Source organism: Cyprinus carpio, chromosome B6 (genome assembly GCF_018340385.1).
Source record: "Cyprinus carpio isolate SPL01 chromosome B6, ASM1834038v1, whole genome shotgun sequence".
NCBI lineage: Eukaryota > Metazoa > Chordata > Actinopteri > Cypriniformes > Cyprinidae > Cyprinus > Cyprinus carpio.
Window position 1 is genome coordinate 26,334,274 of NC_056602.1, and position 26,947 is coordinate 26,361,220.

At 35.6% G+C, this 26,947-nt stretch overlaps 1 protein-coding gene across 7 annotated transcripts in view; it reads right to left on the minus strand.

Annotated features, from left to right (window-relative positions):
* Positions 1-26,947, minus strand: part of LOC109091611 (receptor-type tyrosine-protein phosphatase T-like) — a 248,226-nt gene that overhangs the window by 152,397 nt on the left and 68,882 nt on the right. For all 7 annotated transcript variants that reach the window (XR_006155051.1, XR_006155054.1, XR_006155053.1 and 4 more), the window contains exons 3-5: positions 5,033-5,304; positions 2,599-2,680; positions 880-995 (exon numbers count right to left, since the gene is read on the minus strand). Coding sequence is in view for 1 of the 7 variants with exons in the window: in XM_042726528.1 (XP_042582462.1) it covers positions 880-995; positions 2,599-2,680; positions 5,033-5,304 (470 nt within the window). In the remaining 6 variants the exon portion in view is untranslated. The remainder of the gene's footprint in view (positions 1-879; positions 996-2,598; positions 2,681-5,032; positions 5,305-26,947) is intronic.

A 26,947-nucleotide genomic window follows, 5' to 3' on the forward strand; every position in this document is an offset into this window, starting at 1 on the left:
GTCTCCAGCCAAGGGAAAAAGTAATTTTATCCAAGACTTCATGGACACAGACACTGGCTTAGAAATCCTGCTGACAAAAATCTCCAACAAGTTATTACGTTTCCTCAAGCGATGTGTCTCGGAACTACGGTTCAAAACCTCCCAGTGCAAATGAAGTGAACGTTACACGCACATACATAATAGAGATGCTCAGGGATAAAATCAACATTATGAGCAAGTACACTAAAAAAACTAAAATGACTGTCATTTATTTAAAATCTTATACTGGTCTAAATGAAAAGATTGGCTTCTGGTTTGAACTTGTTTAGTTCAGTTATTCAGTTAAATCTAATGCACATTTTAAAAATTAAGGTTTTTCAAAGTTGTCTTTATTTGATGTAAGTAAACTAAATTTAAACACAGACTTTTACTTTAGTTTAAGTAAAAATATATACTTAATGTTATTGCTAAATTAAGTTGTAAAAAGCCAATATATATAGAAAATGGTCTTTATAATAAATCATCTTTGTAGGATTGTTTTTGTCTTTGAGAAAAGAAATAAAATTTGAAACAAACCATAAATATAATACAAGTACTTTTTTGCTGTAACAAAATGGGTCCAAAGTATTTTTTTTTTCAGTGCATAATCAAACCAGGTTTAATATGTCACTGAATGTTTCTATAGGTATTTTTGCTTTATTTAACCAGGATTAGAAAAAAAACTCTTGAGATTTAAAATCTCTTTTGCAAGCAGCTCCTGGCCAAAGGAGGCAGCACATAGTTTAACAAAATAAGAAATAGCACACACAAAACATAATGATGATAAAAAATGTATGTTGTAGTCTGTTTATGTGAGATTATATGTGAATGCATATGTGTGAGGTTCTGTGCGTGACTCACCTGTAGCCAGAGTTTATCATGTTGTGACCATTTGCCTCCAGCAATACACTGGAAGGTGGCGTTCTGTCCCACGTTCACCTCGACATTCTGCAGCCGCAGAAAATGTGGTGTCTTGCCTATCAAAAAACACACATACACCTTCAAAACACATCTTACATCACCCACGCAAATCAAATAAAGCACATACTCCAAAGACTTTGGTGGTCAACTATACAGTGGCCCAAAAGTGTTTCTACACTTAAAAAGAAGCCGTATTTTTAGCTATGAACATGTTTTTGTGAATATATTTTTTGTGAATTTTTTAGCTAATGAAGTGTAATTGTGCTAACATCCTTGCAAAATATCAAAGCAAGTGTCATTAATAGTATCTCATGAAATGACATTCTGATTTTGTAAGTGTTCCACAAGTGTCCAAATGCTTCTTTCAGTTTTTATACATTTGTTTTGAGATGGTGAACATGGTTTCTGTCTGTTTTTCTGATCGTACATTTAGAATCACCATCTGAAAATTAATGGAGCACCCATTTGTATTCAATACTATTTCCAATAAACATTCTCTCATTTGCATGTACAGGTGCATTTGTCAGAAGGGTAACTCGTGCACTAGCTGAACTCTTGTGTCTCAGTACAGCAGTCTCCACCCACTCTCTCTCCCAGCTTCATAATCTGTGCATGCATTCCTGCTCAAAAGCAATATCAATCTTTTTCAATTAAAGTCACTGAGAATATAGACTTCTTTTTTTTTTTTTTGTTTCTCTGCTATAATGTGGAAAGCGACTTAATGATCATAAGATTTAATGAAGGAATCTTAAAATTACCCATATATATTATAGCTAATGTCTATGCTTGTGTTTCTTCAACTCAGCTCTTATTACATTTTTATTGAAAATTCTGGTTGCATAGAATGGAATTCTAGCTTACCACGTACTGTGCAATATACACTATTTGCTGTTTATCAAACACTGAATGCAAAACTATGCATTATGCAAAGATAACCAATGCCAACTGTTAAGATGAATGACTTTGAATAAAAGTGTCTGCAATGATTACATACACGGACACTTTACATTTGCTGTCACTTATCACCTAAAAACTGTTGATATAACACAATTCAAGAAAAAAAAAAAAAAATTAGTCACACTGGAAAAGGATGGAATGTCATCTAAGTGAACACGGTCACTTTTTTAATGTGATTTGTCACTCAAAACTTATTTTACTTCTGTAACCAAACAAGTCTATGTGAAAAGGATTTTGATAATGAATAAAATGCTTATGAAGTCAAACTTTTTTGGAATGACGTGCAATGATTAATCATGCACAATAAGTCCAGGGGTCATGTTGACTTCTAAAACATGAATTAACCTCATTTCCTCATTGGCACTGCTGGCTTTACATTAGTGACACAGAGATATCTTGGACATTGGAAAGTCAAAGGCTAAAGTTCTCCCGTCACAACAAGAATGATGTGAGCCTGAGGTCTGAGCACTCAACTCTGCAATCAATCTGTCTCTCTCTCATCCTCAGCCCAGACCTGCTTGTTGGCTGGCCTTTTCCATCTCTGTTCAACCTTCGATCCACATGAAGTGCTTTTCACAGTAGTTGACAGACTGAACTCCTACAGCGTAGCCAAGACTGTGAAAGTAAGTAGGCGCTGTGTGTGTGTGTATGTGTGTGTGTGTGTGTGTGTGTGTGTGTGTGTGTGTGTGTGTGTGTACTCACGGCAAGGGTGGGCCAAAACGTGTATCTCATCCACTGCGATGAACCCCGGATGCCCTTGTACAGATACTGCCTCGAAAATAACCTAAACGAGAGAAGAGGGGAGAGGAAATCAAGTGTTTAAATCAAGTCAGCTTCTTAAAGTCTGAACTGAGATTTCAAGCATGAAAATATTCAAATTGGTAAGCCAACAGGAGAAATCTTTAACTGTAAAACCACCTACAGCGGCCCTAAACACACTTAAAAATGTTTGAATGTCAATGCATCTTGCGTTCATTTTAAAGAGAAATAGCACAAGAAAACTTTTAAAGCAAGATGACATAATCTGATAATCTGCACTGAAACTCTGTAAACACAAATCTGAGAACACACATATGGGACTGGCATGGTTTGCATGGCATACTGAACATGCCATGTGGTGAGGACATGTGTGGTCTGAACAATGCCCTCTCTCTCAAAGCTGCCAAGGACTTGAAGTAGAATGCCAAAACCTGGACACAGGATACACTTGAGTCCCTGGCTTCCCAAAAAGGCCTCACTGTAACCAGTCAAGAGAATCAATCTACTCGAACAGACTCAATTTTCAGCATGTTGTTCAGGGTGAGACTACAGAGACTAAAGGTGTGTGTTTGCACAAACCACAACCAGAGAACCAGAAATTGCTTTCAGTGGCTTTAGCTTTGTGTTGTTTTTTGTTCAGTTCTCAATTCTCAATCCTAGAAAGAGCAGTGCGAATATACTGCAATAAGAAAGTTACACGGGTTTGCAATGACGTGAGGTTGAGCAACTAATGACAGTATTTTCAATTTTGAATGAGCAAACCCTTTACATTGTCATTTTTATCATCCTTGCCCCTACTCAAGGATGCTGCTGTATTTATCAATTATTCACTACATTATGGCTGACTCAAACGATCTCTACAACTGTCAGGACATGGGAAAAAGAACTGCTTTTTTAAAATGCACCATCACAAGTTCAAATAGAGACAGATTTGTCTTTTTTTCCTTTTGCATATCATAAAACTTTACCCTTTAAACACTGTCACGTTGAAAGTGGCACCCTACGATTTAAAATGTATCACGGCAGGAAACAAGTCAATTAATTGCCTTGAGATTAACTTGAGAGATTCGTTTTGGCAAAATTGGGCACTTATATGGCAAATTCTTTGCTCTAATCAAACTCACAGCAGGATATTTTTCAGTATAGTTTATGATCCCACGGACAGATTTTCTAGTAGAAATTAGTTCTCGATATTTAACAGGTAATTTATTAAGTTCAACTCAGCAAGATAAAAAAAACACAAACTGGGAAGAAGCACGCAGAGAGTTTGAATCTCGAAAATAACCCAGGGTCTTAATTCAAAATCAAAATAACACCCCTCCCACCCCCACCCCCCCCCCAAAAAAATATGAATATATATATATATTCATATTCTTTTTTGGGGGGGTGGGGGTGGGAGGGGTGTTATTGTGTTATTAAAATTGTAATATTGTATTATACAGTAAGTAATCCAAAATTATTTTATTTAAAAAAGTAAATCCTAAATTATAAAAGGAATTGCAATATAATCTAAATTACAATAATTAAAATTTATAATACGCAATAAACACCAATATGCAAAATAATAATAACACTTGCACATGTTTTTGTGACATTTACACCAAGCATAAATACACGCACGCATACACACACACAAAAGCTTTGATATTGCCTGCTGGTCAAATAGATGCCCTCAGCAAATATTGCCTTTAGCAAATATTGGTCTGCTGTTTGCCGAGAGAATTTGAGTATTCCCAGCACATTCTAAATATTTGCTCTTCTCATTAGTTAATTCAATTACACGGCTAATCTTATGAGGCTATTTCACTGCACAGATTGACCGGTGAATCTATAGACAGAATGAAGAGGAGCGTAAGAGACAGAGAGAGATAGAGAGAGATCTGGGTCTAAAGAATCAGAAGAGAAAAAGAAGGAGGGGGCGAGAGTGAGAGGTAATAAGCAAAAAGACAGATCTAAAATTAACAGCTGAAAGCTTATTCACCAGGGCCATTTGTGGGTGAGATTAGGGGACAGTGATTGCAGTGGTAATAGGAGCAGAGAGCAATCTACTGCCCCTCTCTGCAGTTCAATTGCTGCTATTCACCACGAATATATGGCAGAAAATAAACTTCAGTCGATTTCGGTGGCCAAGGGGACAACATTTTAATTGTACTTGTTTTAGCTGCTAGTCGTTTGTTTGCTATTTGGCTCATCCTGCTAAAAACAACATAAATGATCATGGGTGTCCTGGTAATCAAGAGAATCATTTTCTCCATTGACTTCTATTGTAAGTGCTGTCAATACATTTTTTTTGTATTTAAACCAGAAAATTTTCTTACAGTATGCAGATTCTCTGTATTGAAACCCATGACTTTGGCATTGTTATTGACATTCTTACCTGATAGGAGTTGGGCCAAAAGGTGCTGATGGCGAGTTCAGCCTTCACCCAGCCTTCTGTGACGGGTGCTGAGGCATTCCAGATGGGATTCCCCTGCGGTCCACCGTCCACTTTTATATAGACATTGAGGGTTCCAGGACTCGTCCCATCCCGGCTGGACAAGGAGTAGTGGAAGTCTATGCAGTGGGTGTCGTTCTCTTTTAGCGTGGGCAGGAGCAGGTGGGCCTTCTGCCCTGATGCACGACCCGAAGCATTTACCATCATAAAGGAACCTAGAAGTAACATAGCATATGGAAATTGGTATAGTAAAAAAGGTATGGAAACATATTGAAATAATGAACAGAACAGGACATAATAGAATAGAATAGAATAGAATAGAATAGAACAGAACAGAACAGAACAGAACAGAACAGAATAGAATAGAATAGAATAGAATAGAATAGAATAGAATAGAATTCCTCATGAAAAAAACAGAAACATTAGTTCACTATAGTAAAAATAATACATTTTCAAATTAAAATATATAATATAAAAAAATACGTTCCAGAATAGAATATTTCCACAGGCAATGGTTATAAACCAAAATAAAGTACTCAACATAGACCTCCTAAAAGAACGCTTTTTTAATGTATGGTATACATCTTTTCCCACACTGAAGGCTACATTATTATTGTCATTGTCATTTTACACAACACAATCATGTTCATGGTCTTTTGTGCCTTTGTAAGCAGAACACATCACATAACCGAGTAACTGGGTAACTGCCTGCTATAAAACCACCCTGAAACTGTAAGTGCTGAGGCACTATTTATGAAAATGATTCTGCGGACAGCTTTACATCCATTTTACTCCAAGTTTATGAGACAATATGCCATCTTACAGCCTTAAGAGTACAGTAGTTTTGTACAAGTCACTACCAACAACGGCACTGCATTAGAATGAAGAAAGAGCGCAGGCCTTCAGAGAATACAAAAATCATTATATTTCTTTAAAAATGTGACAATGATTCACCTTCCTCAGGGAAAAGCATTTATTTAAGCTAAAGACCCAAAGGTGGCTTTTTTTTTTTTTTTTTTGGATAAATTATAGTAATTCATTCCAAGTTCTTTAAAAAAAAATCTCACAAAAGAGTTCAACTCATTCATGTCAGGTAAAAGGTGAAAGCCAGGTTATCAGTCAAAACTCTGGCTATTCAATAGTGTTTTTACAGCAATTATAGCCCTGGTCTGTTCATGATTTGGTGACTGAAAGACCTTTGAAATATTTCTAAAGCCATGTGCATATGCAGATCCCTTCACTAGGGACTATTCTAAGCTGTGACATGCAAAAACTGCAGTATATCCATCTACTATAATATACGTTGCTTGCAAAAATGTTATTTCATCAGAACTTCTGAAAGCCCGCCAATGCGGAACTAGGCTTTTTGGATCCAGATGGCGTACTTACATCAAGCGGTGTGCATATGTTAAGGGCTAGGTTAAAACATCACATACGTAGGTCAAAATCAGTCCCAATTTTTCCCGACACCTTTCTGCCTGGCTGTGCTAAATCACCATGCATAACTTGCCAGGTGGGCAGAGGAAGCCATTGCCATAGCACCCCATTCATCACAAGTATTATCTAAGACATGACCACAAGACCCGAGCGCATCGCATCTATCAATCAACACAACCTTGAGCCCTGGGATGAGGCCAATCAATTCCGCACACTGATCCAATCTAGCGAAGGCCCCCTAAACAGCGGGCTGGTAGTGAACTCGCCTGATTGCATTTCATATTCAACCCTCTTGGCCCATGTGCATTTTCCATCAGGTATTCCGAGCAGACATCTATATATTCCCTACCGTTGATGATTGCCAATATATATGTTCGGGCAAAGCGAAGCCTTTGAACCGAGAGGTAATTTAGAGCGAACCTACAAGCAGGCAATCAGCCCTATCACCACGGTCAATACGAGTGTCCTCAATCACACCATCGGCCGCTTCAGTAGATTACACTGTCTTAAGCTCAGCTAATGTGAAATCGGATGTAATGGTTCTATGATAAATAATTCAACAGGTTTTATTCCAAGTGGACTGCTGGATGCACAACACATTCTTGACAAATCGGCCCGCATAAGCATGACAACACTACAAACACGCCTGTGATTGGCATAATCTTGCGGTGGGACTTTGCATGAGATTTTGAAACAGAAAATAATTTTTACGGATGAAGAATGTGATGCTGCTGCAGCTCTTGCTGGAAAACAGATTAAAAACACGTAGCCTCCAAATTGCTTCAGTGATATTACCAGATTTCAATTACCTCCTGGAGTCCCAATGCATTGGAGGCACTTACATTTCATGTATTAATGAGTTCTGGGATGAATCAAAATATTATTAAAAGTCATTTTCTGAATATTCTGAGAAATACCTGAGCATGATGCACAACTTGTTATGTGCATTCTCAAGGGCAACACTATTTGGATGATAATTCCTTTTCCTGCAACTGTGGGCGCAGATAAACACAAATCAATGGCTATGAAGGTTTCTCTCAATACTTACTGCAGAACGAAAATAGCTTCTGGAGTAAAACGCAGCACTTGGCGATCTCCTTTACTAAAATCGATAGCAATATGAGAGACGTTCTCAGCTATCAGCAAACGTGCCGTCAACAAAATAAGAGTCCTCACAGAATCACAGCTACACTACTGGTGATTTAATGCTGTTCACATCAACCAATAACCAGTACGTGGTTTTCAAGACCAACGTCGAGACAGATCCATTACTGTTTTTCTAGGACAGCGCAACAGTCTGCAAAACATCTTCATAGGGGCCACACGAGGCAACCCGATAAGGTATCGCTTCAGTGCTGCTTGGTTGACAGCTGTCACCCCTGCGTTAATATGAGGAGATGTTATACGAATTCATTTATGTCTAAACGCCCTTGATTGGAAGATTTATCAGTTCAAACATCTGAGAAGCAGTTTTAGAATGCCATGCAATTCACATCAATCTCAGAGACGCCTGGCCCTTGTGCAGCAATTTCAACTCATTTTCTTGGAGAGGATTCTTCTGCATGTGGCTGCAAAGTACCGAGAGGACTTGCCGGTGAAAGTCATTATTCCCTCTGAGTATTTCCACTGGGAGCTCTTTGCACTAAATGTCACATTCCCACCATCATAATATGATCCGCCACATGACAAATAGCAAAAACTCTTCTAGTTGTCACTTTAATATGCAATTATGGCAGGTCCCTGTACTTTGGGCCCTCTGCTGCTCGGTCTGATAAAGTCACGGCATTCCTCAATTCTGCCTGCCAGTTTTAACCTGGGAACAATAAAGCACTTATTTACCACTGAGCCTAACAAGGGCGGTAATCTGCAACGTACCGTGGAAAAGCTAATGCGCTGAGAGGAAAAACACAGGGAGGAATAAAAAGGAAGCGAGGAAAGCGCTTCAATAGGTGTGGAAGCATATATTGGAGGCCAGAATGCTTTGAGCTTGTGCTAAAATATTCAGACGACACAAATAAAAAATTAAAAAATAAATAAATACATATATTTATATATAAAAAGTTATATATATAACTTTTTTTTTTTTTACTACCATTCAAAAATTGGGGGTCAGTATGATAAATGCTTTTATTCAGCAATGCTGCATTAAATTGATCAATAAAGGTTGTGACAGTAAAGACGTTTAAAATTCTATTCTATATTCTATTAATCTTCTATTACACTTCTATCAAATAAATGTTGCTATTATGAACATTCTATTCATCAAAGAATCCTGGAGGAAAAAAAAAAAAACTATTACTGTTACCACAAAAATATTACAACTGTTTTCAACATTGATAAAAATGTTTCTTAAGCGGCATGGCAACATATTACTGTAGTATGATTTCTGAAGGATCATGTGACACTAAAGACTAGAATAATAACTGCTGGAATAATAACATTCAGCTCTGAATCACAGGATAAATTACATGTTAAAATATATTAAAATAGAAAACAGTTATATTAAATTGTGATGATATTTTATAGTATTACTGTTTTACAATTATTTTGATATGATAAATAAAGCCTTGAACAAAGCATGAGACTTCATAAAACACACCAACCACAAAGTTTTAAACAGCTGTGTATACACTGAAATATGAGATCAATTTCTTAACTGACACCTTCCAACAGCTTTTGTCTCTCTTGAGCTCACTGTGTTCTTAATTGAGGTCCTTTAGTGTGAATGTGAGGGGGGACATTAGCAAAATACAGTCAAAAAGTCACATGATAGGACAAAATTGGCCGATTACCCAGTGAATGAGATAATTCCCACTTATCATGTTCACAACTGATCCGCAAATGACCTGAGAGGGTTCAAATGGTGGAAGTGGACAGACTAATTACTAAGTAAACAACTCAGCCACTCGGACATCACACTTTCGGTCACATCCAAATCTAAACAAAGCTGAAATGACTTGTGAAACACAAAATGAGTCAATTTGTAGCAACTTGGTTAAATCAGCGTGACAATCTGCAACGTGTACAGAGGACTTGTTGAAGAATGATCTGAAAAGGTAACTATTAATAATAGCCAAACAACAGTAAAACTAATAAAAGCTATATATATATATATATATATATATATATATATATATATATATATATATATATATATATATATATATATATATATATATATAAAATGCATTTTACTGTATTTTTATAGTGGTTATTTTTAAGCATGTGAAATAAATATTTAAATTTTTTTTTTTTTAACAAAAACTTTGACAAATTTGGTTTAAATACTTTAAGTATGTTAAAATAAAGACAAAAATATTATAATATTAGCTCCCTTTGCCATTAACCCAAACATCAGAGTAAACAACACATGCATCTGGATCATTAATTTACATAAAAATAAAGAAATAAATAAAAACAGTTTGCCTTTTCATATGAGAAGTGCACTGTATGGCCCTGTTTCAGAGGAAATGGTGATGTGTCAGCTGCAATCATTTTGTTTGGAGCAGCTGCGAGCGAGAGAAAATGCACGCCTGATTCCCTCCCCCCAATGACAGGCTGCAGATGGACCGTCCCCTTATAAACACATACATACTCTCCATAGGTCTCGAGAGTACAGTGGATCTGTGCTGTGGCCCATTTGACACATTTAAGCACAGTAAATTCCCCAAATCCCTCCTCACCTCATAGAGGGTATATATGTGAAAGTGAGTGTAAAAGGAATGGAATGGATGCTTTTATGGCAGAGAGACAGGATGGGAGACAGTTGGCTACTTCAGCCGGGCCCCATATGTTTGCTGCCCTGGATGTGTAATGGACCTTCATGATATGGTGCTATCCGTGTCCTCTCCTCCTCTCTGAAGCCCTCGTTATTACTTCTCACACATGCACGCCCATTTTCCATTTCAACCCGAGCAGAAACCGCCTCGCACTACTTGTCGCGCCAAATGATATGTGATTGGCGTAGAGTCAACAAGACCCACCGGCTGTGTGCCGCAATTCGTCATGGCTTTTTGAAATCACGCCAGCCTTTACTTCCGATGCCCTTTTCTCACGGGCCCTTGGTGGGCCTTGTCTTAAACCCTCGAGACTGTGGTAATCCGATAAGTGGAAAATCAATAATTGGAGTGTCATTATCAGAGTGAAGACGCCATGCTTGGGCACCTTAATGCAAATCAGTGAATCGGCCAACGGCAAATCCAATAGATACAACTTCATCTGTGGTTAAGGATTCCAGCTCACGCTTTCTGCTTCACTAGACTTCCATTTGATGATTGGCTACAGGAGAACTGATGTTGATACAGGGACTATTTAAATCAAGGGTAAATGCATATGCAAATAGGGAGCCCGCCAATTGCTTTTAAACAGAACAGACAGCTTATTAATATTACACAATAAGGATGTGTTTTGCAAACATTCTATATAGTGGCAGTATTTAGAAGTAATTAGATTCTTAAACGGATAGTTCACATAAAAATTCTAACTCGGTCATCATTTATTCACCCTCATGTTTTCCGAGTTTCTTTCTTTGGTGGAGGAATGTTAATATCCAAATACCATTTGACCCCATTGACTTTCACTGAATGGGGAAAAAAGTATCTTCTTTTATTGTGTGCTTTGCAGAAGAAATATAGATATGGTATATGAAGTGATATGGTATATGATAGATAATGTAAATGAAGACAGAACTTTTAATTTGAGGTGAACTATCCCTATAAGCCACATTTAAAAATTTAAGTAAATGCATTTAAAAAAAAATAAAAAAATTATAAAACATATCTAAACAAGTGGCAAAAAAGTCATTCAATTTTAATAACTGGTTATAAGATAACATTTTAAAACAATATATTAAATAACAAATACAATAAAAAACAATTAAATCACAAACTATGAACATGTTCCAATAGTGTTTGAGAAACTTGATTTTAACTGCTTAAGCTGTCTTTTTTATAACAAATTAAACTTGGTTTGTGCCATGACATTTAAACATTTTTAAGTATTTCAAGATAATTTCTGTGGCCGCTGGGCATGCAGATTTCAAGAATCCTGGTCCAATTTGTTATGTTTATTTTGACATTCTTTTGATTGCTGCTTTCTGAAACTGGGCATCTTGGCATTTGAATTATGGTTATTTGAAATTCTGAAATCTGCATTTCAGAACGGAGTTTAAAAGGAAAAAGGATTCTTCGACTTCTTATTCCTATTTTTGTGTGTGTGTTCATTTTGGAAGAAAGAATGGCCTTTTATCAGTTCCCAGTAAAGTCTCCCTCAGTGGCCAAGCAGTTGAATTAGATTCAGGTTGTCTCAAATTGATCGTATTCTGGCTATTTATTATTAGCATCTAAAAGGAAAGGACTGAAAAGATCCAAAGGCTTTCAAATTGCCTGGGGAGATCATAGCTAGCCTAACAAGGGAGAGGAAGAAGAAATACAACAGGGAGAAAGATAAAGGGAGATGCAAAAGAGTCCAATAACATCTAAAAATACGTTTTAAACAGATACACATCTCCATGTCTGGAAAAGATTCATATTTTCTGCAAAACAGTCCGGATGACAGAATGCGCAACAATGAATCTCAATTGACAGACTGCAGATATGTGTATGAAAGTGGAACCATCTAAAATGATAAAGGAACTGTCTAAAAATGGTGCAATTTTGTCAGTATTTTCTGAAGCTGAGAAAGCCAATTTAAACTCAAGCTACATTTACCCTCAAGTAACAAGTAAATTTAGCTCTAGGTGAACAGAGTTGTGTCAAATTAAGAGTTGTGTTGGGACAGAAGCCCTGCTTGCTCCAAATTCACAGTCGCCCTGGCCCACCTATTGCCGGCCCACGTCCAGGTTCATGACAGGAACAGGTGGCCGAGAAGAGGGGCACGACAGCGGCGCCCTGCTGGCAGCTTGCGACGAGGTGAACTTGATGCTTATTGCACCTTGTCACACAGCCATAAATCTAGTATCACTTCTCTTTTTGCTGAGAGCAGTCTTTCCCGTGCATGGACCAAGTGTCCTTGAGTTCCATGCATACTACGACAAAGCTGGAGCACCACAAAAGGAGAGCATATTTAGGAGTGGGCGATAAAAAATACTGTAAATTGCTAGCAATCGTAATATTGGTAGAAAGTGACTTTTAAAATAACTGACCAAAACCCACCATTGCAATATTATAGTAATAACCTCTGCGAGGTTCCGCCCCCTTAGTTACAGTTGCTACAAAGCTTTCCTACTAGCAAAACTTTCCTGACTGTGCAAATAAAGTAAATAACTTTTAATTATTAAATATTTATATTTATATATATATATATATTTCATTTTTTAATAAATTTGTTATACTGTATCTAGTTATAATAAGATAAATTTAAAGCAAATAAATGTTGAACATTGGCTATTCTGAAAGTCTGAAAGGCTATATAGAAAAACACAAAAAAATAAAAAAAAAATAAAAAGAATAACAAATAGAACAATAGAACGATAGAACGAACGATAGAACGAACGATAGAATGAATGATAGCTAGAACGATAGACAGATAGAACGATAGATAGATAAATAGATAAAATTATAAATATAAATATATATATATAGATAGATAGAACGATAGAACGATAGATAGATAGATAGATAGATAGATAGATAGATAGATAGATAGATAGAACGATAGATAGAGCGATAGAGCGATAGAACGAAAGAACGATAGATAGATAGATAGATAGATAGATAGATAGATAGATAGATAGATAGATAGTCTGTGAGTCTGACAGACAGACAGACAGACAGACAGACAGACAGACAGACAGATAGAAAAATCGAATGAACGAACAAACTACCGACAGACAGAGAGGTAGAATGATTGAATTATAGACAGAAAAATCAAACAAAAGAACGAACGAACAAACGACTGACAGACAGACAGACAGATTGATAGATCGATGGATAGACCGAAAAATCAAAAAAAATATACACACAAAAACATATACACAGATATATACACATATATATAGAGACACATATATATAAAAAAAACACAATATACACAAAAAAAAAACAAAGAACAAACAAACTACCAACAGACAGACAGAAAGATAGATAGACATTGTCATCAAGCTAAATTGTCATATACATGTTTGCTTATATCATCCACCCCAATCACTGCTCTAACACATCTTGACACCTACAGAGATTTGTCCTGCTAGTGTTTGGTAGAGATATCTTGGCTTCTGTAACTGTTATGGTGGGCAGAAGTCCGTAGCTGCTTAAGTAGTTCCTGTTACTGCTCCCTTGAGAGCAATTGGACACTTTCGCCTGTGCTGGTGCTATAAAATATTTCCCGCTGAACTCTTCAAACTCACAGAGGGAAGTGCATTCCTGGGCCCTTGAGAGCGAGCCACGAGCGATTTTGTAAGCCGGTTATTTGAGGTTGTCCGTATGCTTTCACACAGGGATGGCTGCTGAAAGCCAAGCTGAGACACTCAAATCCCAGCGACAGACAAGACGTTCACAGATAACAATCAGGATGGATCCACCCTGGGTCAAAATGAAAACAGAAGCTGCACTCGTAAAGTTGGAAATTAGACGTGTCCGATGTAACTCCACAGGGGTTTCCTGGGGAACATTCTGAAGGGCGTCAGAGCAGCGGGAAGAAATGCAGGAGGAAGATCACAGAGAATGACAAAAGACAAGGAAATATTGAAGAAAAGAGAGAGAGGAATTATAGAAAAAGCCCAAGTACATGTCTGGATAAGGAATTTTCCTTCTTTCTAAGGAATATTCCAAGTCATTTACACCTTAATGTTGTCTCTGACAGTATCCTGTGACCATTTTGACTGGTCAGTCAGTTTGTAGAAATAAAAGGAAAGTGTGTTTACAGAAACAGTTGTACAATAAAAATTAAAGAAGCATAATCAACATCAACCAAGTAAAAATATTACTGCAGACATTTTTTTTTATTTTATTTTTTTTAACAATTTCAGGGGTTTATTTAACCTGTTATTAATTTATTGAATTTTAATTTATTTAATATTTTAATTTAAGAACTTATTCAAATTAAAATAAATTTTGAAATAAATGTAAATAAATAATAAAAAATATTAAATAAAAATAATCTAATAATGTAAATAAATAATAAAAAATATTAAATAAAAATAATCTAATTTAATAAAAGTCAACAAATAACATTAAACAAAAACGTCAAAAATAATAATTTAGTCAAACAAAAATAAATGTAGTCAACTTAATTTTTTTATAGTGCTTTATATAATATGCTTTTAGATATTGTTTCACTGCAGCTTCACAGAAAAGAGTCAATTAGGCAAATTTAAAAATGAGGCAATCCATAATTCTGCTATAAAGCAGCTGTAGAAACACAATAGTGTCATTATTCAGCTCCAATCAGTTCAGCATTAATTCAATTTAAATTTCTTTCCTTTTTTTATTTTAAAAAACCAAATCCTTTGATATGTATACATTATCAAAGGTAAAAAGAAAGTTGACCTATAGTCTGTTGCAGAGATGGACAAGCCAAGCTATTATTCATTTAGTGCATAAAAGTATAAATAAGAGCCAGAAAACAAAGGGAAAGAAAAATGCTCTTGCCTAAAGGGTGGCATCATGATTACTTAGAAGAGTGTATTAGTCAGTGAAAAGGAAGTACACTTGGCAGGAATCAGGGTGTATGGCATAGGGGATAATGACCTACAACTGGAACATCGCCCAGTGCTCTGTTCTGCTTCAGTGGTGGCATGGAGAGCATCACGAGCCTGGGGTTTACAGCACTTTAGGACACACACACATACTCATGATACAATGGTTCAACTGGAACCTTACACTTCATTGGACATGCTGCATCATGAAACTGACAAGGGCTAAAAACATGGTGTGTAGTGATATTGATCCAGACATGCCTGCACACACACTCTTCACACATCTCTTTAATAGCCTCTCTGCCTCCCCCACACACATACACACATGTGTGCCCTTTATTAATGTCCACAGATGCACTCCGTGGTGTAAACATCAACAAAGCACTAATTTTTCGCTGGCTGCTGTGTGTTGGATGTGCCAGGGATCATCTACTAATGATGAGGTCACAGACACCAACACAATAAAAACTTCAGCTGAGAAACTCTGGTATGGACAACTGAAAACAACAGACCAAAATATCACTTTAATGCTCAGAGGTTCCTCTTTTTCGTGTCTCAAGAGATTTTAAGATACGTTTTAAAGATGTTTCTTTTGGTCTTGAAAGTTCATATTGTTCATATTGAGATTTCTTAATACAGAACTTTGTATCTTTGCAAATCTGACCACAGATTGAGACATTGTTGTGAAAATCACGTGAAACATCTGAGAAGCATCTCTCTATTGAATATCACTCCATCTAATCTCAATGCTGTCTAGGAGAAACAACCGAGATAATAAATAAAACTCATTTGAGATTCTTCGTTCCTGGTACTGCAATGAAAAAAAAAAAAAAACCTATTCAAAGCATGTGGTTTGTTTTTTCACTAAAATTAGACATCAAAAAATTATTAGAACTGAAAGAGATTGAGACAGAAGCAAGGTTTTGGTTATTTGCCATCACATTAGCTAATTATAGATTGTGACAGAACAAATAGGACAAAAGGGAAAAAAAGGAGGCAGGCCTTTCATACCAGAGGCCATCTATCATTAAAAACCCTACTGGGTATAAAAATATCCCTGAGCAACAAAACTGTCATTGGTCCTGTAGGCTTGTCATTTATCAAACCATGGCCAATTGTTGTGAGGCCAGGAGGGAAAATGGGAATTCTGGGAGACATTTATCCTGTTTTAGGGCAGGATGCTGTTTTTGTCTCTTTCTTTCTTCTTCCTCTGGTTTGATGTTAGTGATGATTTCTCTTCACAGGTATCTAGAGTGAGAATCGTAAACCCAAGGGAACATATGACACCAGAAGAATTTACGCTATACAGTCTTTCAGCGGCTCTTGCATTTTCTAGCTTGAGAAAAGAACAATAGTAGAGGTCGAAGGAAATGACAGGAGCATTACATTCAAAAGTTTAGCGGGTTACATTATTGTGTTACTCCTAAAATAGAGTACATACAGTAGCTTCAGTAATGGGAACTTGCAGATTGCTGATTTGGTGTTAGATTCAGTGACTGGACTGTCCTACATGGCTACCTTATGAAAAAAAGAGACTGTGTTTGTTACAATAAAATAAAAAAACCACAAGCAATCTCTCATGCATCATTTATGCTTTGTTTGCTTACAAATTTTAAAGACAAAATTAGAAAAAAGAGGAAACAATAGTCGTACTAAACAGGTAAGTGAATGAACAGATAAGTAAAAAAAAAAACCAAAATGTGACACTATCAGTGTTGGGGAAAGTTTTATGCTTTGTTTGCTTACAAATTTTAAAGACAAAATTAGAAAACAATTACCAAAATGTGACACTATCAGTGTTGGGGAAAGTTACTTTTAAAAGTAATGCATTACAGTATTGCGTTACTCCCTGAAAAAGTAACTAAACTCTTAAAAATAAAGGTTCTTAAAAGGTTCTTCACAGCAATGCCGCAGAAGGACCATTTTTGGTTGAACAAAGAACCATTCAGTCAAAGGTTCTTTCTTACCTTTTATAATCTGAAGAACCTTCAGAACAGAAAGGTTCTTCAAATTTTAACGGTTCTTTATGGAATCATTTAGACAAAAAGGTTCTTCTATGGCATCATGAAGCACCTTTATTTTTAAAAGTGTAATTGCGTTACTTAGTTAGAAAGTAATGCATTACGTTACTTTTATGTTACTTTTTCTCATCTGGGCTGGGCTTGCTTGTTTGTTCTTAATAATACAAAAGTTCTATTTCTGGCAAATGTAAAAGCCCTTTTACGCCAAAAGTGAAATGAATAAGCCTCAGTCTGAAGGAAATGTAAATTCACGTCTGTACAGTAGAGGATGCATAAATTATCTTGCTTATCTAAAGTAATTATTGAACAATATAATTTAATCAGAAAATACAATGTCAAAAAAAAAGACACTGTTTAATAAAATGGGATTAAATACATAAAGGATATTTAATAATATATAATATAATAAATAAAAATTTATTTATTGCAAGTTTGCGTCACATTCTGAATTTGCATTTCACAGTTTTATTCATTTTGAGGAATACTGAATGTGTTTTTTTGCGAGTGAGATGAGTAAATGCATGTTGACATTTAGTCTAGAACTACAGTAAGCATTATGTTCACACAGCATACACAACACCTCTGCACTTACTCCTGATTTCTCTAAACATGGCAACACGAGAGCTGCCAGTCAAGACATGGGAAACAAAGTAACTGGCGTTACTTATTTGAAAAAGTAACTCAGATATTTTCTTGTGAATTTAAAAGTAATGCATTACTTTACTTGTTACTTGAAAAAGTAATCTGATAGGGTTAGGTAATGCATTACCCCCAACACTGGACACTATCATTAAAAAGGTTTAAGATCAGTAAGGTTTTTTTTTTTTTTTTTTTTTTTTTTTTTTAAGAATGCATTAAATTGATCAAAAGTGACAGTTAAGACATTTATATTACAATATTTACACAACTGCATTTGATAGTAATTTGAAATGCTGAACACCAACAGTTCATTTAAACTGTAATAATATTTCAGAAAATTATAGTTTTTAACCAAACTTTTGAATGGTAGAATACAAGGAAATAATATAAAATATAGTTTCAAGCCTCCTAAAGACTATTTGTGGCCAGTACATTTTTTTTTTTTTTTCAATTCACTGGCCACCGGGCAAATTCAATTCAGTTCAGTTCATTTGAATACATAACATAACTTGAAACGTAGCCCAACACTGGTCTAAAGATTTGTAGGTGAAAGTGTGGAAACATGCATGATTTATATAAGCATTACAAAGGAAATCACAAATGAAAGGCAAAATTTACACTTTCTCTTTTCTCTGGCACATTTCGGCAGTTTTACTTTTGCTCTAGTTGATTCTTGAAATGTGGCGTTTGGCTCTTATGATAAATTGCTCGTGATGTTCCTCATTTGTAAGTCGCTTTGGATAAGAGTGTCTGCTGAATGACTAAATGTAAATGATTTATGGGTGTACAATGGACACCTGAAGCCTAATCGTGAGATACATTTCCTCCTGCCATCCATCTTGCCCCTGCCATTTCCCTTCAAAACTCAAATCTCGAGGCTTGATGAAAAATTTCCACCATCACATAATTAAAAGAGCTTTCAGGGGTCAATACAGGTGTCTTCAGAGCTGAAGGGAAAACAGCGGGCACCTGTCCAAAGGTAATATTTAGTGTGCATTAGCCTGTCCAGATGATTTCCATCAAACACATGCACGACAGCACACAGATTCACTCTTTTATATATATAACTCACGCAAGACAGCATGCTATGTGTAGTTAACACTGGGCCTTGTGCACTAATCCATAAGCGATCAAATCATGACCATAATTAGCTAATGGCTCCAGCAGGCATCTCTCATGAAGAATGCATGTAACCACGACTCTAATGACATTCTGTCAGGGAGCTCAGAGGAACAGAGAGAGAGAGAAGGTGTGAGATACACTCACACATTGAGATAAATCACCTGTCTTCCTTAAACAAAGCACACCCGTAATAAATATCAATATTGCAGATTTATGTTCTTCAGACATAATTAGATCTTGAACAGTGATGTAATTCTCAGCCAACACGCATTGTTTTGTTCTTTACCGACTCTTGAGGATGAAAGCACTTTTGATTTTCTCTCTTCTGCTCACATAAACACAAATACGCACATAATCGCTGATTAAATTTAGGAGGAAAGTGGTCTGAATACAATTGTAATCTAAACAACATCTTGATGTGTTCAGTGGTACATGACGGCTTGTTAAAAATCAAATGAATAACAGAAAGACAGTTTTGTTGTTCTTAACTAAAGCTATTAGAAATCCTTTTTGTTAATTACAATAAAGCTGGAATCAAATACAATGCAAATATTAGATGAAAACCTAAACTTACTAGAAAATTAGAAAAGTACTAAAATTACTAAAAACTAAAATCGAAATATATTCAAGGAAATAAAAATATAAAAAACAAATTAAAATATAACATAAGCACATATCTAAAGATAAATAATATCAACATAAAAGCTAATAAAAAAACCCCAAAACAAATAAATACTACAATTGTATATAAATAATAAAAAAATAACACTGCGGAGAGATTCAGGCATAACGTCAACATATATGCCTCATTTTTTTTCTAGTTGAGCATCTATTTTTATTTAGAAATAGTGGTGCTTCAGGAAAAGTCCATATCCAGACCTATACCTCATTTTTTTTCTAGTTGAGCATCTATTTTTATTTAGAAATACAACAAACTAATTTCCAAACCCCAATAACATTAAATACTAACATGAAAAAAATGTATTGCGAATGCCATTTTATACTGACATGATTTCCAGACCGCTGTAACTTGAACTTGGAACAGGCAAAAAAGACCACAGACAAAAAGAAGTACTTCTCTTTCTCTTACCAAACATTTTTGTCTCTCAGGTTAGCCAGACACACTCTCAGACTCATCCTTTTCAACACTTAGGAGATTTGAGGATTGGGCTGACAGGGGAAGACGAAAAACGAGAGACAGCCAGCCCTTAGCGAAAAGGTGTGGTGGTATTATAAAAAACACCTTTTCCACATCCCCTAGATTTGACATGGTGGAGATAGAAGTAATAAGCACTCACCCACACTCGCTCTCTCTCTATCACTATAACCATCAGAGCGGGAATGAGAAAGAGAAAAGAGAGGAATTCAGTTGTATTTGTAAAAAACTAGGTCAAATGACACTTTATCTTTCATAGAGGGGAAAGATAAAAAAGGCCTTTACATAATCCACCAAATCAAAGTAAAAAAAAAAAAAAAGACAATATTCGCTCAAACAATTGGAAGAGAATTTCACAAATAATTAGAAAGAAAAGGCAAGTAATATGTTTAATTAAACGTGAACATTTGAAGTAGAAAGACTGAGATAATATTTTCTTGTAAAAACTAAAAAAGTAAGCGGTGGAACAATATTACACCAAGGCAGGCTAAAAACTGCAATGGGGCAAATAGATGAGCATTGGATGATTAAATGTTTGCTAAATCCCAAAGAGAAGTGTTCATTTAAGATCTGAGATATATAGAACTAGTCATTTTCTGCAAAATATCAAAGATGACATCTCAGTCCTTCCCAGAAGGCTGCAAGCCTCCCAAACGCAGGCATTCCTGTGAAACTAGACTGATTCAAAGCACACAGAGGCAGTTGACCTTACAACAAATACAATACAACACAATACAACAAATGACAGAAATGGAGAGAGAGAGAGATAAGAAAAATGGGGGGGAAAGTAGATGCATAATTGTCCCCAAGGTAGCAGCAAAAGTGAAATCTGTTGTTGGTTTGGCAAAAGAAAAGGTCAGTGCTTTCAGAGGGCCTCTTCAATATCGCACATACGCCCAAGCCTGGTGGTTTTGGACGGCCACTCTTGAATCAAGCTTTCAGATGAGCCTTTATTGTTCCCTGAGGGTTGGAGAGAAACGCTCCGTCAACAAAGGCCACGCCGGGGTCTGATTGCAAGGAGGACAAAAAGAGCATTCAGCCGGAACCGCCATATTATATCTGCTGATAAGCAACGGTTACAGTCTAAATACACACATGTGAACCAACACACACAGAAGAAGATAACAGGGCTGGCTAACAAAACAGTAAAGCAGGACAAAGACTTACGACAAATGACTTGTAGCAACTAAGCAAGCTCTATAGAATGAGGTTTGTGTTGTGATATACAATGCTACTGCTGGGCTTAAAAATCAGCAAGTAGAAAAAAGCCCACAAAGAACAGAGATCTAAGGGCAAAATAAATGCTCTCTTTTGCTGGAAACACTATTTCTGTGCTTTGAACTCCCATAATGAAGTTGTAATACTATCAGCAAGTCTTTCTTGAAGGAGCCGGGAGAAAAATGAGACCGGAGGGTGTCCCTTTCTCTGGCAAAGCTTGATTCGATTGTTTTGTTTGGACCTCCCAGCTTTCTGTACAACAAGCTCAACTACTCTAGTACACACTCACACACACAATTTACACATAATAGGCACTTAAAAGCCTTGTGGCCGTTCTATAATGAATAGTCATTAAGCATTACATTACATGAGGCAGTAAGCGAGACATAACAACAGGTGCAGAACAGGAACAGCCTAATACGCTTAGCAAACATTAAGATGATGTTGCTTTGATGCCCTGAATAGATGACCGCACATCATTTGAATTCCATATTAATGCACCAATTTGGCTTTCAAGCTTATGAATTACAAGAACTGTGATTTAAAAAAAATAAAAAAAAATTTTTAGTTGTCCGTACAAAAAATACACTGTCCAGATGATGCTTTCTTTTACAGATGCAATAGCAAAATATACAGCATCAAATTATTCAAAAGAATGAAATAAAAATAAAAATATTTGTTTTATATTAAATTTTACATTAAGAAAATTTTTGAAGATTTTTTAATATTTATTTTTTAAGATGAAATCACATAATGCTGCTATGTAAAATTGGAAATTTCCATCACCACAATGCATCCAGACAATTTTCATTACATTAGAATTTCATTAGCATAATGCAGTCATATTTTACTGTATTACAGTAAAGAATTTTTTTTATTTAATCAACATAAGGGCAGCACAACAAACAATACCATGAATTCTAAATGCCTAATACTTTATTATTATTATTATTATTATTTTCATTTTTAGAATTACAGTAATGACAACTCGGTTAGGAAATAAGATTAATAATACCACGGCAATCATTTAAATGTAGTCTAAATTGTTCTGAATTATTCCTTTCTTTTGATTTTTGGCATGATTTCTGACCCAGACAGTTTTGGGAGTTTCAACTAGGACTGCCCAATTTTGGAGAAAAATCAGTTTGTAATTTTTCTGGTTAAAAATTGCAATAACAATTTTAAATGCAAACATTTATATAAAGACAACCATTTAAATAAAGAACAATAAGTTTTGTTTTATTGTAGGGCTACACAATTTGGCCAAAAATGTCAAATGGTTATATATCAGTATGACTAATAATAATCAATATGATTATTATGATCATTATTTTAAAAAATAATTAAAAATTACTATTGTAATATTACTATTGTAATAAATTATAATAATACAATATGTTGTGTTATAAATTGTAATAGCACAATTTATATAACATTTTTAATTTAATATGTAAAATAAAAAAAAATAAAAAATAAAAAATAATAATAATAATAATAATAATAATAATAATAATAATAATAATAATATAAAAATAATTTCCATGCAGGTCTTAATGGTTCCACAAATTACACAATTTAACCTTTTGTTTCTTTCTTTGATTTTTGGGGTTCTATATGACTCAGACATGTTCTTGAGAACACACAATATCAGGGATGCAAGATCATACTGTGGCTAAATCACAATCTGAGCAAGGTAGAAATCATCTGAAAAATGGCAGTCGCTAACTAACACTTCCTAAGGCCACCGATAAGGCCTTTGCCAGATACTGCACCCAAACTTTGTTGGCAGAGAGACTGAGGTAACGTCACTTTAGCTCAAGGATCAGTATAGATCTGCTGGGTTCAACTGTTCAGAGTCGAAGCTCTCTTGCAGTATTTAATTTCAGCTGTAAAGTGGCCCTCTCATCGCCCGGAGCTCTGCTGTCTGCTTCACAATCTGTGGAAAGAGACAGTAGAACATCTCTGCTCTCTCTCATTCTCTCTCATTTTTATTCCCGCTCTCATTAAGCATGCCTCGCAGTGCCTCATATGTCACCCTGCATTTATTAAGTCACCATCAAATTAATTATGCCCTTCTCTCTGCCAGCCCAATGCAATCTTTCTGGTCACATTATTTTAGATTAAACTATTCCAGTGAAGAAATGGCTCCCATGAATGAAATTTGGTGGAACATAAGGTGCATTGTCTCATAAAATCATTTCAAACAGATGTAATGTGAAGAGAGTTAACTGATTTGGTGAGGGGACAATTTGCTGAATTGTGATAGTATGCTTACGAACACGAAGCGAAAAATCAAAACAGATGTTTGGAAGAGAGATTTAAAGGGACAGTTCACCCAAAAATAAAAATGCTCTCACTAATTACTAACCCTCATGTCTTTGTAAACCCAAATTACTTTCTTCAATGAAATACCCTTTGTACCCTGTTCCTTTAAAAACAAGAAGAAAAGAGCAAACTAAAGACTAATAGGAACTCGCATAGGCTTAAAGGGATAGTGCACCCCAAAATAAAAATTCTCAAGTTGTTCCAACCCTGTATGAATTTCGAAGATATTTTAAAGAATGTTGAAAATGTTAAAGCAGAAGAAAGAAACCCATACAGGTTTGGAACAACAAATTTGCTAGTGCACTCTTAAAAACAAGCTACTTTTCTATTTATTTATTCCAAAATAAAAAATAAAAACACCCGGAAGTGTTCAATCACGGTGCAATATTTCTGAAAGTTAAGAGACCATGTGGCAAAAGCAAAAGTAACACAAAAACTAACTAATATAAAATTTCCATAAAAAATTACAATGCAACACAATTTGTAATGTTGTGCTAAGTTTAAAAGTAATATTACACATTATTTTGCATAGAAAAACTGAAACTGTCAATAGCAGATGTGTGATTCATCACCCATGTGTGCAATACTCTAAATTAGCAAGCCACTGTTTTCGCTTAATTACGATGCTGAATATTTTCCTTTATTTATTTAAAACACTCATCACTAATAATGAACAACAATTCCCCATCTCTCTGATTAAATCTAGTTTGGATCATCTTGATGAATGTTAATGTGTATAGCAATGTTAATATCTTGCTTAACAAATGCACATGCAAACGTCTAAAACATCTAAAACTGTAGTCCAAAAGGGAAACTGATTCATAGGCCTGTCTGCTCTCTCAAAGGATTTGCATTCAGTTCTTTCTGATTGCAAACCTTTAAAACTCTTATAAGAACTTCAGCGTTTCCACAATTTTTGACCAATGAATTCCTGTGACATTTCCAGTCAGATATTTAGAGGACAATTTCTAGACAACTAAATATGTGAGCATTAGCAGGAAAAAAAACAGCTATATTGACTATTAAAATTTCAATTACTTTTGGTGGCTTTTATAGGCCTGGGAATCACAAATTTAATGAAAAAATAAATGTTTCCCTGACATATGTTGGTTTTACACAACTTTCTTCAAGACTTTTCCATTATGAATAACCTTTATATCTCTAAAATGAACTTCTGGGTTGCCACATCTTTTAATTAATAAACTTTTGTGACTTTTCCAGTCATTTATGAGCACTGAATGAGGATTTTAACCTTTTTACTTTAGATGAAATATAAACCACTGCTTTAATTACAGGGTTTCTGTTATTTCCTCCTTTAAATATGCTGCCCTATGTAGATATAGATATTGAACTCCCATATACTGTAACATCTTCATCCATTAAAATATTCCATCAGCCTTCATTAGAATTTAATGACCTATGTGATGCATTATGGTATGATTAGCAGTTTCTTGCAATCTTGACAGACCTTGCAGTGCATGGTATTCTCAAATCACAATCAAGGTCTCTGATTTGTTCTGACTGAGGCAGTGCTGCATAAAGCTTATACTCGTCACAAAGAAAGCACCAACTCTCTGTGCTTCTCTCTGAGGCAACATTGCTCCTGACAGCAATGGCTTTTAAATGCTCCGCCGGTCAAACAATGGCATTGACTTATGGTTATCCATCCCTGTTTCCTCTATGTGAACAAGGGAAAAGGCGACCACACAACCACACAGCGCTCAAGGTCATAACCAGACAACAATTTTCTGTCCTCTGTTACGAGTGATGGATAACACAAACTCCTTCATCCCGACACAGAAATGATCAGAAAATTGTATTATCTGAGCACAGAGATAAAAGGATTACTAAACAGAGGAGATGAGAACGTGAGCGATATGGAGACAATGAAAAATGGGTGTATTGAGGGATAAGGGGAGGATGGAAAGACAAAACATTTCACTTTCCGAGGTGCTGTACAAGGGGAAAGATCACAGGGCCTTCAAGTCTGTATGTCTGTCAAATTCAATGGCACAGAGACATACATGCACAAACTTTTAACACTGCAATGGTTTTAAGTCACACAGAATCTAATGCAAAGCGAATTTAGGCTCCCAAGCTTCAAAAACCGGAAGGGTGAACAGGTCAATTTGTGATATCAAAATAAAAACTAATCATTTTAAATCATTAATGAAATCACATCATGAAGAATCAGGTTTTTGTTAATCCTACGTGATAAAATAGTTGACTTACTATAAAAAACATAACAGAAGCTGTTTAAGAAGTCTAAACTTTCTTTATACCTAAAAACAGAAACTAAACTGAATCTATTAAAATTGACATCAGAAACCCAATACATTAGCATATGACCATCCACATTTACATCACCGATCAAATCATGTTTATTTATAGCACTTTATGCAATACAGATTCACAGCTTCATGGTACAAAAGAGGAAAATAACAGAAACAATGATGCAGACTTCTTCTATTATGGGACACATTCAAATTCTGCTGTAAAGCAGCTCTAAAAACACAATAGTGTCATTATTCAGCTCAAGTCAGTTTAGTGTTGAAAAGCTATGTTCAAAAAAAAGTTAATCAATTATGAAACAATTAATTTAGCTATAAATAGCTCTTCAGAATACAACAGCATCATTACTCAGTTTGCTTCGGTGTTGTCATTCTTATCGTTGTTCACCCACTGCCTATTAGGTGATCATAAACTTGGCCTACCCAGTCATGAGGATGGAAAAAATGTCATTAAAGGGGTCATATGATGCAATTTAAATTTTTCCTTCCTCTTTGGAGTGTTACAAGCTCTTGGTGCATAAGGAAGATCTGTAAAGTTGCAAAGACTAAAGTCTCAAATCCAAATATATATTATATTATAGATATTCTTTATCAGAGTTAAGACTCTGCCATGCCCCTCTAAAACAGCTCATTCAAACACGCCCCCACATATCTACGTCACTATGTGGACTCTGTCCCTTTCAGGGTTGAACTGATGGTAAAACTAAGGACATTGTCTTTACATTTATTTTGAAAGATGAAGCTCGCGATATGGAAAGGGGCATTACATTTCCGACGAGTGCTTGCGGTGTTCGGCAAAATCACAATGCACTGGGTCAGTTGGCCAATCAGAGAAGACTGCGCTTGTCAGAAGGAGGGACTTTGTAGAAAACGACACATTTGAGAGAGGCGGGGCATAGAGGACCTACAATAATGTATAGTATTTGAAAAATAATGTGTTTTTTGAGCATTAAAGCATGTCAGCATATTCTGTTACACCAAAAACACAAAATAATGATCTTTAAAAAAAGCATC